The 14692-nt window shown below is 34.2% G+C and overlaps 2 protein-coding genes across 2 annotated transcripts; both read right to left on the bottom strand.

Moving 5' to 3' along the window:
- Nucleotides 1-5401: 5401 nt before the first annotated feature.
- Nucleotides 5402-6926, bottom strand: LOC130934337 (uncharacterized). Its single transcript, XM_057863915.1, has 4 exons — nt 6881-6926; nt 6388-6721; nt 6220-6303; nt 5402-6116 (listed from the first exon to the last, which is right to left on the bottom strand). Exons 1-4 carry the CDS (start codon nt 6924-6926, stop codon nt 5402-5404), a joined length of 1179 nt encoding a protein of 392 aa, XP_057719898.1.
- Nucleotides 6927-8638: 1712 nt separating this feature from the next.
- LOC130935347 (protein NRT1/ PTR FAMILY 3.1-like) lies at nt 8639-14110 on the bottom strand. Its single transcript, XM_057865051.1, has 4 exons — nt 13941-14110; nt 13177-13394; nt 9816-10348; nt 8639-9721 (listed from the first exon to the last, which is right to left on the bottom strand). The coding sequence occupies exons 1-4, from the start codon at nt 14047-14049 to the stop codon at nt 8764-8766; spliced, it is 1818 nt and encodes a 605-aa protein (XP_057721034.1). The 5' UTR covers nt 14050-14110; the 3' UTR covers nt 8639-8763.
- Nucleotides 14111-14692: the final 582 nt, after the last annotated feature.

Raw genomic sequence — 14692 nt, 5'->3', positions numbered from 1 at the left:
TTGTGAGTCCAACCATATCCTAGCTCTGTCTCTTACAGCAAAAGGGAATAGCATAAGTCTGTAGACCTCAGGGTCAACCCCATTAGTCTTGACAGTGTCACAGATTTGCAAGAATTCAGCTAAAAACTGATGAGGATCTTCCAATGGAAGTCCATGGAACTTGCAATTCTGTTGCATTAGAGAAACTAATTGAGGCTTAAGCTCAAAGTTGTTTGCTCCAATGGCAGGGATAGAGATGCTTCTCCCATAGAAGTCGGGAGTAGGTGCAGTAAAGTCACCAAGCACCTTCCTTGCATTGTTGGCATTATTGTTATTTTCGGCTACCATGGGTTCTTCTTCTTTGAAGATTTCTGTCAGGTCCTCTACAGAGAGTTGTGCCTTAGCTTCTCTTAGCTTTCGCTTCAAGGTCCTTTCAGGTTCAGGGTCAGCTTCAACAAAAATGCCTTTGTTTTTGTTCCTACTCATATGAAAGAGAAGAGAACAAGAAAAGATGGAATCCTCTATGTCACAATATAGAGATTCCTTGAGGTGTCAGAGGAAAAGAAAAATAGAAGGAAGAGGTAGAAGAATTTGAACTTAGTTAGATAGAGTTAGAATTGTGCATTGAGGAGGAGTGGTACTCCATAAATATAAGGATGTGAGAAGAGGGGAAGAAATTTCGAAAATTAAGTTAAAAAGATTTTAAAAAATATTTTGAAAAACTTTAATTGATTTTCGAAAACCAAGAGTGGGAAAGAAATCAAGTGATTTTTGAAAAAGATTTTGAAATCAGAAATAAAAAAGATATGATTGAAAACTATTTTGAAAAAGATGTGATTAAAAAGATATGATTGAAAAGTTATAGTTTTAAAAAGATATGATTGAAAAGATATGATTTGAAAAATAATTTAAAAAGATTTGATTTTTAAAAATTAATGACTTGCCTAACAAGAAAAGATATGATTCAAACATTAAACCTTTCTCAACAGAAAAGGCAACTTACTTGAAATGTTGAATCAAATCATTAATTGATAGCAAGTATTTTTGAAAAAGGAAAGAAATTGATTTTGAAAATATATGATTGAAAAGATATGATTTGAAAAAGATTTGATTTTGAAAAACTTTGAAAACTTGAAAAAAAAAATTGATTTGAAAACAGAATCTTCCCTCTTGTGCCATCCTGGCGTTAAACGCCCAGAATGGTTCACATTCTGGCGTTTAACGCCCAATGCACTACCCTTTTGGGCGTTAAACGCCCAGCCAGGCACCCTGGCTGGCGTTTAAACGCCAGTCTGCCTTCTTCACTGGGCGTTTTGAACGCCCAGCTTTTTCTGTGTAATTCCTCTGCTGCATGTACTGAATCTTCAGTTCCCTGTATTATTGACTTGAAAATAGAACCCATATCAAATAAACAATGCATGCAAGACACCAAACTTAAAATAAAACACTAGACTCAAACAAGAAACATAAAATATTTTTTTTTGTTTTTATGATTTTGTAATTTTTTTTTGTGCTTTTTCGAAAATTATATGAAAATAGAAAATAAAGGTTTCAGAATTCTTAATTAGAATTCCAGAAATCATTGCAATGCTAGTCTAAGACTCCGGTCCAGGAATTAGACATGGCTTCACAGCCAGCCAAGCTTTCAAAGAAAGCTCCGGTCCAAAATACTAGACATGGCCAATGGCCAGCCAAGCCTCAGCAGATCATTCCTCCAACAGCAAGATTGATAGAAATCAACAAGCTCTTGTGACAACAAGTTGAAACCTCGGTCCAATAAGATTAGACATGGCTTCACAGCCAGCCAGATTTCAACAGATCATCATGAAACTCTAGAATTCATTCTTAAAGAAATTCTGAAAAAATACCTAATCTAAGCAACAAGATGAACCGTCAGTTGTCCATACTCGAAACAATCCCCGGCAACGGCGCCAAAAACTTGGTATGCGAAATTGTGATCACTAATTTTCACAACTCAAATAATCCCTAGTAATGGCCCCAAAGACTTGGTGCTCAATACCATGGCATAAACACAACTTCGCACAACTAACCAGCAAGTGCACTGGGTCGTTCAAGTAATAAACCTTACGCGAGTAAGGGTCGATCCCACGGAGATTGTTGGTATGAAGCAAGCTATGGTCACCTTGTAAATCTCAGTCAGGCAGACTCAAATGGGTATAGATGATGAATAAAACATAAAGATAAAGATAGAGATACTTATGCAATTCATTGGTGAGAATTTCAGATAAGCGAATGGAGATGCTTTGTCCCTTCCGTCTCTCTGCTTTCCTACTGTCTTCATCCAATCCTTCTTACTCCTTTCCATGGCAAGCTTATGCAAGGGTTTCACCGTTGTCAGTGGCTACCTCCCATCCTCTCAGTGGAAATGTTCAACGCACCCTGTCACGGCACGGCTATCCAGCTGTCGGTTCTCGATCATGTCGGAATAGAATCCAGTGATTCTTTTGCGTCTGTCACTAACGCCCCACAATCGCGAGTTTGAAGCACGTCACAGTCATTCAATCATTGAATCCTACTCAGAATACCACAGACAAGGTTTAGACCTTCCGGATTCTCTTGAATGCCGCCATCAGTTCTAGCCTATACCACGAAGACTCTGATCTCACGGAATGGCTGGCTCGGTTGTCAGGCGAGCGCTCGGTTGTCAAGCGATCAACCATGCGTCGTGTATCAGGAATCCAAGAGATATTCACCCAATCTAAGGTAGAACGGAGGTGGTTGTCAGTCACACGTTCATAGGTGAGAATAATGATGAGTGTCACGGATCATCACATTCATCAAGTTGAAGAACAAGTGATATCTTGGAACAAGAACAAGTGAATTGAATAGAAGAACAATAGTAATTGCATTAATACTCGAGGTACAGCAGAGCTCCACACCTTAATCTATGGTGTGTAGAAACTCCACCATTGAAAATACATAAGAACAAGGTCTAGGCATGGCCGTGAGGCCAGCCTCCCAATAATCTAAGAACTAGATGTCCAAAGATGATCCTAAGATCAAAAATGATCCGAAGATCAAGAATGATCCGAAGATGTCAAATACAATAGTAAAAGGTCCTATTTATAGGGAACTAGTAGCTTAAGAATTACAAAGATGAGTAAAAGACATAAAAATCCACTTCCGGGCCCACTTGGTGTGTGCTTGGGCTGAGCAATGAAGCATTTTCGTGTAGAGACTCCTCTTGGAGTTAAACACCAGCTTTTGTGCCAGTTTGGGCGTTTAACTCCCACTTTGGTGCCAGTTCCGGCGTTTAACGCTCGGAAACTTTCCAACGCCGTTGAGAGCGCGCCAATTGGGCTTCTGTAGCTCCAGAAAATCCACTTCGAGTGCAGGGAGGTCAGAATCCAACAGCATCTGCAGTCCTTTTCAGTCTCTGAATCAGATTTTTGCTCAGGTCCCTCAATTTCAGCCAGAAAATACCTGAAATCACAGAAAAACACACAAACTCATAGTAAAGTCCAGAAAAGTGAATTTTAACTAAAAACTAATAAAAATATACTAAAAACTAACTAAATCCTACTAGAAACATACTAAAAACAATGCCAAAAAGCGTACAAATTATCCGCTCATCACTCTAGAATTTTTTGCTGTCGCATCTCATGATTGTGGGGAAGGTTCCTTGCCCTCTGGCACTTGTCACAGTTCCTCACAAATTCCCGAGAGTCTCTAAAGAGAGTCTGCCAATAAAAATAACTCTGAAGGACCTTAGTAGCCATCCTTTCACCACCAAAGTGGCCTTCGTACTCGGAACCATGACAATGACAGAGAATCTGCTGTGATTCCCCATCTGAGACACAATGCCGGATTATACCATCTGAGCATCTCTTAAAAAGATAAGGTTCTTCCTGCAATTAGTACTTTGCATCTTTTAAAAGCTTTTTTTAACTTGTTGTTTAGTGTACTCCTTGGGGATAAACCTCATGGCTTTGCAGTTTGCAATGTTCGCAAACCACGGAGCCTTCTGAATCATAGAGAGTTGCTCATCCAGGAAGGTCTCAGTCACAGGTGCGGGTTCTTGATTCCCTTCTTCAGGCTCAATCCTGGAAAGATGGTCAGCAACTTAATTCTCTAACCCTTTTCTTGTATCCAATCTCAATATCGAACTCCTAAAGAAGGAGCACCCACCTGATCAATCTTGGTTTAGAATCCTGCTTGGTTAAAAGGTACTTAAGAGAAGCATGGTTAGTAAAAACAATAACCTTAGAACCAATTAAATAGGACCTAAACTTATCAAAAGCATAAACTACAACCAGTAATTCTTTTTCTGTAGTTGTGTAATTTTTTTATGCGTCATTTAGCACACGGCTAGCATAGTAAATGACGTGCATAAGCTTGTCTTGTCTCTATCCTAGGACGGCTCCAATAGCATAGTCGCTGGCATCACACATCAATTCACATGGTAAATCCCAATTGGGAGGAGCTACGATGGGAGCAGAGACAAGCCTTGCTTTCAGAGTTTTAAAGGCTTGCAAACAATCATTATCAAAATTAAAAGGAATGTCAGTAACCAAGAAGTTGCTCAAAGGTTAGCAATCTTAGAAAAATCATTTATAAATCTCCTTTAAAATCCTACATGTCCCAAGAAACTTTGGATTGCCTTAACATTAGTGGGTGGTGGTAATTTTTCAATTACCTCCACCTTAGCCTTATCAACCTCAATTCCTTTAATTGAAATTCGGTGCCCAAGAACAATACATTCATTGACCATAAAATGACATTTTTTTCTAATTTAAAACAAGGTTTATTTCTTAGCACCGTTTCAAGGCCAAGGAGAGATGCTCAAGGCTTGAATCAAAAGAATTACCAAAAATAGAAAAGTTATCCATAAATACCTCAATGAACTTTTCAATCATGTTTGAGAAAATAGAAAGCATACACATCTGAAATCTTACTGGGGTATTACAGAGTCCAAACGGCATCGTCCGGTTAGCAAACACTCCAAAGGGACATGTGAATACCGTCTTTTCTTGATCTTGAGTGTCTACAACAATCTAGTTATAGTCAGAGTATCCATCTAGAAAATAGTAAAAAGCATGGCTGACTAACCTCTGAAGCATCTGATCAATGAAAGGCAAGGCGAAGTGATCCCTTCTTGTAGCATTGTTGAGCCTCTTGTAATCAATACACATGTGCTACCCTGTGATAGTCCTTGTGGGAATAAACTCATTCTTTTCATTCTTGATCACTGTCATCCCTCCTTTTTTGGGAACCACTTGCACCAGACTCACCTATGGGCTATCAGAGACAGGGTAAATAATTTCGGCTTCCCAAAGCTTCATCACCTCTTTTTGGATCACTTCTTTCATGGTTGGATTTAGTTGCCTTTGTGGTTGCACAACCGGTTTAGCATCATCCTCAAGCAAGATCTTGTGCATACACTTGGCCAAAATAATCCCCTTCAAATCACTAATGGTCCACCCAAGAGCCATTTATGACTCTTGAGTACTTGAAGTAGCGCATACTCCTCCTCATGTCTCAGAGAGGAGCTAATAATCACCAGATATGTATCATGTTCGCCCAGGAAGGCATACTTCAAGGAGGAAGGCAAGGGCTTCAACTCAAGCTTTGAAGGCCCTTCCTCAGTACTAGGCATTTGAGGCTTCTCCTTCTGAGGTGGTGAATCATCAATCTCAAGCAAATCATCCTCAGAAGAGGAGTCCAGAATATCATCAAGCACTTTAGCTTCAAATACATATTTAATCAGAGGCTCAATCAAATCAACTCTCATATATCCTTCAGAATCATTAGGGTGTTGCAAAGCCTCAAGCACATTTAGGACAACCTCCTCTTTGTTAACCTTCAAAATCAATTCGTCCTTCTGAACATCAATAAGAGCTCTACCTGTAGCTAAAAAAGGTCTCCCAAGAATAATAGAGGCATTTTTATCCTCTTCCATATCCAGTATGATGAAATCAGTAGGAAAAATAAAAGGTTCAACTTTCACAAGTAAGTTCTCAACAACTCCAAGAGAAAATTTAATTGAATGATCAGCAAGTTGAAGAGAAATACGAGTGGGTTTTACCTCATCAATCTGGAGCTTTCTCATCAAAGAAAGAGACATGAGGTTGATGCTAGCTCCAAGATCACATAAAGCTCTCTGAATAGTGATGTCTCTAATGGTGTAATGAATCAAAAAGCTCCCCAGATCTTACATCTTCTCTGGGAGATCCTGTTGAATAATGGCACTGCATTCTTTAGTAAGCACACCTGTCTCACTTTCTTTCCAATTCCTTCATAAATTTGGCATAAAGAGGCATCTGCTCAAGGGCCTCTACAAAAGGAATATTGATCTGAAGCTTCCTGAAAATTTTTAAAAATATGGAGAATTGCTTGTCCTTAGAAGCCTTCTGAAGTCTCTAAGGATATGACATCTTAGGCTTATACTGAGGAGCCTTAGGTAATGCCAGATACTTCTCAAGATCAACCAGAAACGGGTTGTCTAGGTGTCTAGAGGGGGCATGCTCTACCTCTTCATTTTTCTTCTCTGGAGCTTCTTTTTCAACTGGCTCCTCACTAACCTTTTCCTTTGAACCTGTTACCTTACCACTTCTCAGATGGATGGCCTTGCATTCCTCCCTTGGATTAGGTATTGTGTCGCTAGAAAGAGTATTAGGAGGCTTCTCAGATGCTTGCTTACTTGACTGACCCACGTGAATCTTCAAGTTCCCAAGTGAAGCTCTGGTTTCCTGCATAAAATTATGAGTATTCTTAGAGAGTTCTGCAACAATAGATGCCAAGTTAAGATAATTTTGACACTGAAAATGTGCTTCTTATGGTTGAGAGGGCTAAAACTACTGGTTGCTGAAGTTATTCTACTTGAAATTGCCCTGAGAATTCTTGCCAAAATTTTGTTATCTCTGTTCCTTGTCCTTGCTACTATGGCCGGTTTTCTTGTCCTTGCTACTATGGCCGGTTTCCTCCATATTGCTATTATGGCCGGTTTCCTGCTTCTGTTCGCACGCTTTGAATTTTTAGACAGGCTTTGTTGAATATCTTCATATAGGCTCTAAGGGATTCTCTTGTCTCCTGCTTTACTCCAAGCAGGTTTGGTGCATGCTTTATTTTATCTTTTTGAATGGCAGATTGTCAAACTTAGAAATTTTTTTTGGCTAAATTGTTAGAGCACATGACCATCCTTAAGGAAAGATTGTCAAATCATTTCATGACAGCTTTAGTCAATGTAGTTGGAAATGCTTTAGAGAGTCATGTCAAATGCATCAGTCAAGTACATGTGACTCTTGAAATTGCTGAAGTGATGTGGCAGATCCATGGTGCCATCATACAGGTCCATGTTTGGACTATTAAAATCTCTAAAAACTTTAGCCCACATGGTCTCCTATGAGAAAGGTCATCACTTTTTGAGAAGATCAAATTCCTCTCTTGCTAACTTCCTTTACCTTTCAAGTCGGCCTCTAGTTTTCTCAGCTTATCTTCTAACTCTCTACGGTTACACAACTCTTTCCGAAGTTGCCATTCAGATTCTCTTTGTCACTCCAACTGGATCTCTAACTGCTTGAGTCGGCCTTGATGACCATGGACGAGTCCCATGATCTCAACTGCATTCCTATCTCATGATTATTTTGGGATATGAATCTAGGAGCTTACTGTTCGTCCTCCATGCTCCCCTTTGTTTCTTTTAGAATTGTGATGGATAGATAGTGCTCGATTATCATTAAAATGATCTCCACTCCTAGATCCTAAATCAAACGCATCTCACTATGGGTCGTTCGCCATTATCAAAGGTTAAACATAAGGTTTCCGATAATGACGCTAATGTTCTAAGACGTACCTGAAATAGATTATTGGTGATTTGAGCTTTGGAAAAGAGGTGTGAGATGGGTTGAGCTTCCTATGGTGTGGCTTTAGGTCGGGCACGAGTCGTGATACCCGTGTCCCAAGTAGGTTAGGTAGGTCATCTAGCATAGCTTTTTGAAATGATCTTCGATCTAGGTACCTTCCATTGGGTCTAACTAGATTTTAGACCATGACTTTTAAAATTATTTGTTATAAGATAATTTTAAAAAATACAATAAATCATCCAAAAATGTTAAAGTCAACTAATATGTATTTGTATATATTTACATATTTGATATTTTTCAGATAATTTTTATTAGAGTAATCAGTGATCGAAGCAATCAAACTTTTCACAACAAAATGATTAATCTTTTTGTAACAAAGTAATCAAATGTTTCATGAGCAGCAGAAGTCAATCGTTACTATATTTTTCTATCTTTTATTTTAATTATAAATATAATTTAGATTGATGAAAAAATTATGATTTTTTATTATAATTATAAACCGAATTTGATTATGTTATTTATAAAATTTGATTCTAAATGTGAGTTTAATTTGATTATATTAAAAAACTTTGATTATAAATATACGTATAACATTATTTTGTATTTTTATATGACTAATTGATTGGTGGTTGATTTTTTTATATAATGTATAATATATAATATGATTTATCCCACTTGCCCTTCATATATAATCTTCCAATCACAATTTGAGAAATGGCGATTAATCTTTTCAGGTGATACTCTGGATATAGTTGGTATTTTTATTAGGTCAAAACTCAAAAGTGTCAAAATACCCTCTAAATAAACAAAACTATAACCATATAAATAGAGGGGTCAAATTATTACAACACATGAAAAGGCAATGGAACTTGTCATCCATGAAGTAACACAAGAAATTAACAAAATGCAAAAATGTTCATCAGTTCTTTTTTCCTGTGTCAATGATCATTGACTTATTCATTCACCTTTGAACGGTAAGAATCATGTTTTGATCCTCCATAGTACAACCACTTTCAAGTACAAAGATTTTTTCTTTTCCCTGTTGTAAATCCTCTTTCCCATTCATCATGACGCTACTAATCTCTTCCACAGGCTTGTAAGTGTAAAAGCAAGCAACAATGACATAATAAATGAGATTAATAACTTGCACCACACTAACAAGCAAGTAATAATACTCTAATCTACCCTTATTCAAGTTCCTATTAGGCAACCAATTACTCTCATCATTTCCACTAAACCTATGAACAAAAGATACCATCATAGTGCTACAATAGTTTCCAATAGATATGAATATGGAAAACAAAGCTATGGTGGTGCTTCTCATGCTCTCAGGTGATTGGTCATAGAGAAACTCCAAATGCCCTCCAGACATAAACACTTTAACCAAACCATGCAAACAAATTTGGGGTAACAACCAAAACACACTAATTGGAATAATGGCTTTAGGGCTGTCCAACATATTGTACTTTGTAGCAACATTTTTTCTTTTGATTTCAATGAGTGATGAAACTACTGTGGCTACTATGCTGATTCCATACCCTATTCCCATTCTTTGTAGGCATGTGAGGCCAGAAGGATTCTTTGTTAGTCTACTTGCAAAGGGAACAAAATGGTGTTCATATAAAATGACACCAATCATCATTGTCATCACACTGAAAACAAACATGGTGGCCGGTGGGATTTGGAACGAAGAAGTTATGCGGCGATCCATGGACCGCGCTTGTTGAATTAGGAAGTTTTGGTTGGACGACACAGATGCTACGTGCAATATGGTTGATAAACAAATTGGAACTAATCTGAGGATAGATTTTAGCTCTTCTACTCTGTGTACAGTGGCTAGGCTCCATAGTTTTGGTGCTTCTTTTTTGTCTTTGATATTGGACTCTTCTTTTCTCACTGTAGCTGCCTTGTCTAACCATCTGTTGATGAAGTGTATTGAGCAAGATTATCTTTTAATACCAAGGATCTAATTCAGTTACAAAGACAAATATATTTAGAACTAGAATCATTTACCTGAACTGGTATGTGTGCAAAAGCCTTCCTTGCAAAGAAATAGGTGCATCAAGCTCTTTATTTTCATACAAAAGTTTAGGATCATCTGGAAGAGCCTCTTTCCTCTTCCTTATAGCAGCAACAAGAACTTGCACCAACCTAATCAAACTACACCCTTGTGGTTTAACTTTTCTGTAGAATGATGAGCCCATAACAAAAGCAAAAATAGCAATCAACCTTGCAATGGTTGGGATCCCAAGCCCCCAACTCCAACCCATGTTTTCTTGAACATAAACCACAACGGTCAAAGCAGTGAGTGGAGCCAAACCCATGCTAAATGTGTACAAATTGAAGAGATTCCATTTTCTAGATGCCACACCTTTTTTTGTCATGTCAAATTGGTCTCCTAGAAATGGCACAACACAAGGCCTAATGCAGCCTGACCCAAAAGCTATGAGCAGGAGAGACAGATAGAGTGGCCGTAGTTGTGAGGATGTTGCTTCATGGCATGCTGGGGAGTGCATTGATGCTGAAATTGTAATAATGATCAAACCCTGTAACAAGGAGGATATAATGTGCCAAAAGTAGAGTAAGTACAAGAAAATTTTGTCATTATGTCCAGAAACGTTCAAAGACAAGAACAAGTAAGAACCAATCAGAGCTGCTGAAAACTAATAAAAAATCGATCCAATCAAACTACTCGAGAGAAAATTCTAAAATTGATAAAGATGTGGTTTGAACTAACTTCTCCTTATTACTAAATGTTCCTTTTATCACTAAGCTATTTTATTTTTTGTAATTTTATATACTAATTATTAATTATATGGTAAAAATACACAATAATTTTTTTAGATATTATTTTATTTTTATATTCACTTATATTTAAATTAATTATAAATATTATTAAAAATATATAAATAAAAAATTTAAAATATTTTTATTAATTATAATATAATTTTTTTATGATATTTATTAATATTATTTTTTAATAAATACATATAGTATATAATCATATAATAAATATAAACTAACTAGTTAGCTATTAAAATAAAAAATAGTTATTTTAATATAAAAATAAAATTAAAAAATTTATATAATAAAAAATACTAATATTTTATATATTTATTTAATAATAACTGGATTATAATTTATTGATTATAATTTATTGAAATTTGATTATTTTTAAAATATTAATAAAAATATGTATTTTAAATTTTAATTTTTGATTTTTGATTATTTTATATTTTTATTTATATAAGATCGATTCTGTTGATTTAACCAATAATCCATCAATCGAACTAATAAATTAGTGAATCATAACTTGATCGGCGATCACCAACTGAATTTTAACCATTATTCTCTAAAATAGAAAACAGCTAATAACACTATCAAATGTGCTTATTCTTCCCAATAATAGGGATCGAATGTTTAATTATATAATTAAAAGACGACATAAACTATTATCACTATACATCGTGATTTTTTCGGTTTTGAAGTTATTCAATGTTCAAAGATTTTATTTTATTTTATTTTTTTAACATGACAGCCGAAAAGCCACTCCAACAAATTGCTACTTTTTGAACTATAGGTCTATGGAATTTTATTTACATAACATTTTTATTTGTTTGTGATTTATATCTTTAGAAAGTTTTGTTTTGGCCTTTTGGGTCATTATATATACATTTAGGATTGGCGACATTATCAGCATTTGTAGATATTCAACTCACCCCAATTCACTCAAGTTTATAGAGTTCAGATACAAGGCAAATTCTATTCAACCAAAAGAGCTCATAAAAGGACAAATCTGTTCGAAAGAAATAATTCTCAAAAACTTTGAGAGAATAAAAATTTATTGGAAACAGAAGCTTTTGATTTAAAATTCTATGAAGATCAAATTTTAAAACTTTTTTTTTTTTTTGGTAGGCAATTTGAATTATTCTTTTGTCAAAATCATATTTGAGTGTTTGTTCTCTGTTAAGAAAAAAAAAAACATATCCCTATTAAATTTTTATTTTTGCTTTAAGCTTTTAGCTCTTTCCTTTTTTTTTTCCTGGTAAACTTTAGCTCTTTTCGTTGATGGTGGAAGACTAGAGTTGAAGAAAGCTCATGAATAGCCCATGTTTATAAATAGAAGTTGGGAGAATGTTGGGCTAGTTTATCAATCATCCAATACATTCCTGACCAAAATCCATTAGATAGAACAAACAACCATGCTGGACTAGAGAAAAAAAAAATATCCAGACCAAAACCAATAAATAAAATAAAATAATTTGTACAAAAATTAAAAATAAAAATGAACTCTTTTAGTTTTAAGGATATTTCTAATTTTAAGATTTTGTGAAAATAAAATATAATTAGTGAAAATAATAAAATTCTATTTTAATTTTTATTATTTATATTACTTTTTCACAAAAATACGTTTTTTCAAATCAAACAAGCTTTAAACGTTCATGTAATCGAAATTAATATATATCTCTTTATTGTTATATTATTGCATGACACCCTTAATTTATTATATTTATATTGATGTGCATAAAACCTAAATGCTTAACACTAAATTTAGTAATTTTTACGACTAGAATTTGCTAATCTACACAAGTTCATGAATAGGTTAGCATTAGCCATATTTTGGTTTGGACATAAAAATTACACTCTTTCCTTTACATTAAATTACAACTTTTGGTTAGATCTATAATTTTATGTTAGTCATATTAATTACGAGAGATATACTAATAAAGTAATTAATAATGTAATATAAAATTATTTAACCAAAAAGTATATTTTTTTTGGTGACTAACCAAAAAGTATAATTTAATTTAGAAAAAAAGAATACAATTTTTATATAAATCAAAATATGAATATTACTAACTTGCCAACAAGTTATAATTCAAATGGAATCATTTCCCCATATTCACTTAAGAGGTCGCGGATTCGAATCTCCCTATCTTCGGTAAAAATAAATAAACAAAATATTACTAACTTACTCGTAAAGTTGTCTAGGTTTGCAAATTCTTTTACAATTATGATTGAGAGTTGAGAAAACAAAAGGGAAGCAAATAGTATACTTCTTGTATTGACCATTTTTAGGTTAAGTCACTCTTTAAAAAAAATTCATTAAAAATATAGTATATCATTAAATCAATGTATATAAATTTTTCAAGAAATAGAAGATAAATTATCCTGTATAATGTGTAGGCTTAGTTTTATAAAAGATTCACCATTATATTGTATAGACTTAAATCTAGCTCCTCCACTTTAATGTGCTTTTTAATAAACCAAATTTTGTGGCATAGTAAAAGATGGAAAAAAAGTTAAAAGGAAACATTATTAGAGAGAGAGTAGGAAATAAATTAAATGGATTAGAAAGAAAGAAAAGATATACCAGTTCACAGAGAATAGAACCAAGAATGATGGTCCAAAAAGTGCCGGCAAAAGTCTCAGCAATGACAGCTCCAAGAAGAGGAGCGAGGTTAGCTGCTCCGTCAAAGTTAATCAGAGTGTTGGAGGCTGCAACCGTTGCCATATGCAGCTCTTGTGTCAGATAACTCATCAGGTTTGCATTGAATCCAATTGATGCAAATTTGTCACACACTTCATTTGCTATACGTGTTCAATAACGCAAAATGTTATTACATAATCCAATCATTTTATAACTATCATATTATGTCAAATTTTCACATTTTATCTGCTTGAGACAACAATTTACTAGTTGCAATTTGGTTTGAAATAGAATAGTGGTTCTTTCTTATTATAAAGCACTAACAAATTGTGCTCAATCTTTTACTTTTTGGTCCTTACTTTTGTTTCTTATAATTTTCTGGTCCCTTATTAATTTTTGTCTGATCTCTTATCTTTTTATATTTCGCAATTTCAACTTTTATGTTTAATAAATTATTTCAATTAAATCTTTTTTGTTAAATGAATGACGAAAAATTACTGAAGTAATAAGACAATTCACATCATTTATGCACTGCGTGCGCCATGTCAATGTTGTTTGTAAACGCCAATATATATTTTTCATAACTTATTTAATGAAAATCAATTGAAACAACGATTCAAAATACAAGGGACGAAAGTTAGAGTAAAATAACAAAACAAAAGGGTATATATATATATATATATATATATATATATATATCTGATTACCAAGAATGAAGGGTGCTGTTTTCATTCCTCCGTGTTGATTATGCTTCCTTTCATTATGTTGCTTACGTTTTTGTTCTTCCAGCACCTCATCACTCTTCTCTACCACCATATTTGTTACGATTATGGAGGCAAGAGAAGAGTAGAGACCACGCGCATTCTCAACCAAAATTTGTTCTTATATATGAAATAATTAATTAATATTATGCATCAATACGCCCCGAAAAAAAAAAATATTGTTCATGGCTTATGTTGTCGCTTATTACCGCATAAACGTCTTCAGCGAAGGAAATAAATTGACATAATAAAACATTAATAAAACGAACAATGATAATGAATTGATGACTATGATGCGAATCTCTTGCAAGTGGCGAATCTAACTAGTAATATGATAGGTTAATTGCAACTATAATACTATAGTATCTTAATTTGCCGTTGAGCTGTCACAACTAGCGTTTTTATTTTATTTTTTATTAATATTAGAATCTTCTGTTGTCTTAAATAATATTAAAAATGGTACGTCATTAATATGCCTATATGTACATCATCAAAAATGACAAAAATATCCTAAAAATAAAAAATATTCGATAAAAAAAATCAACCATTATTAGCAAATATTAAGATCATCTTCAATACATAATTTTAATTTCATTTTATTTTGAATCCTACAAAGTGTCACATAAATATTTATGAAATTATATAGTATAAAATTTAATTTAAAATTTAATGTAAAATTTGTCATTCTAATAATTAGT

Source organism: Arachis stenosperma, chromosome 6 (assembly GCF_014773155.1).
Source record: "Arachis stenosperma cultivar V10309 chromosome 6, arast.V10309.gnm1.PFL2, whole genome shotgun sequence".
NCBI lineage: Eukaryota > Viridiplantae > Streptophyta > Magnoliopsida > Fabales > Fabaceae > Arachis > Arachis stenosperma.
The sequence above is the reverse complement of the archived record's forward strand: the minus strand, read 5'-3'. Positions and strand labels throughout refer to the sequence as shown.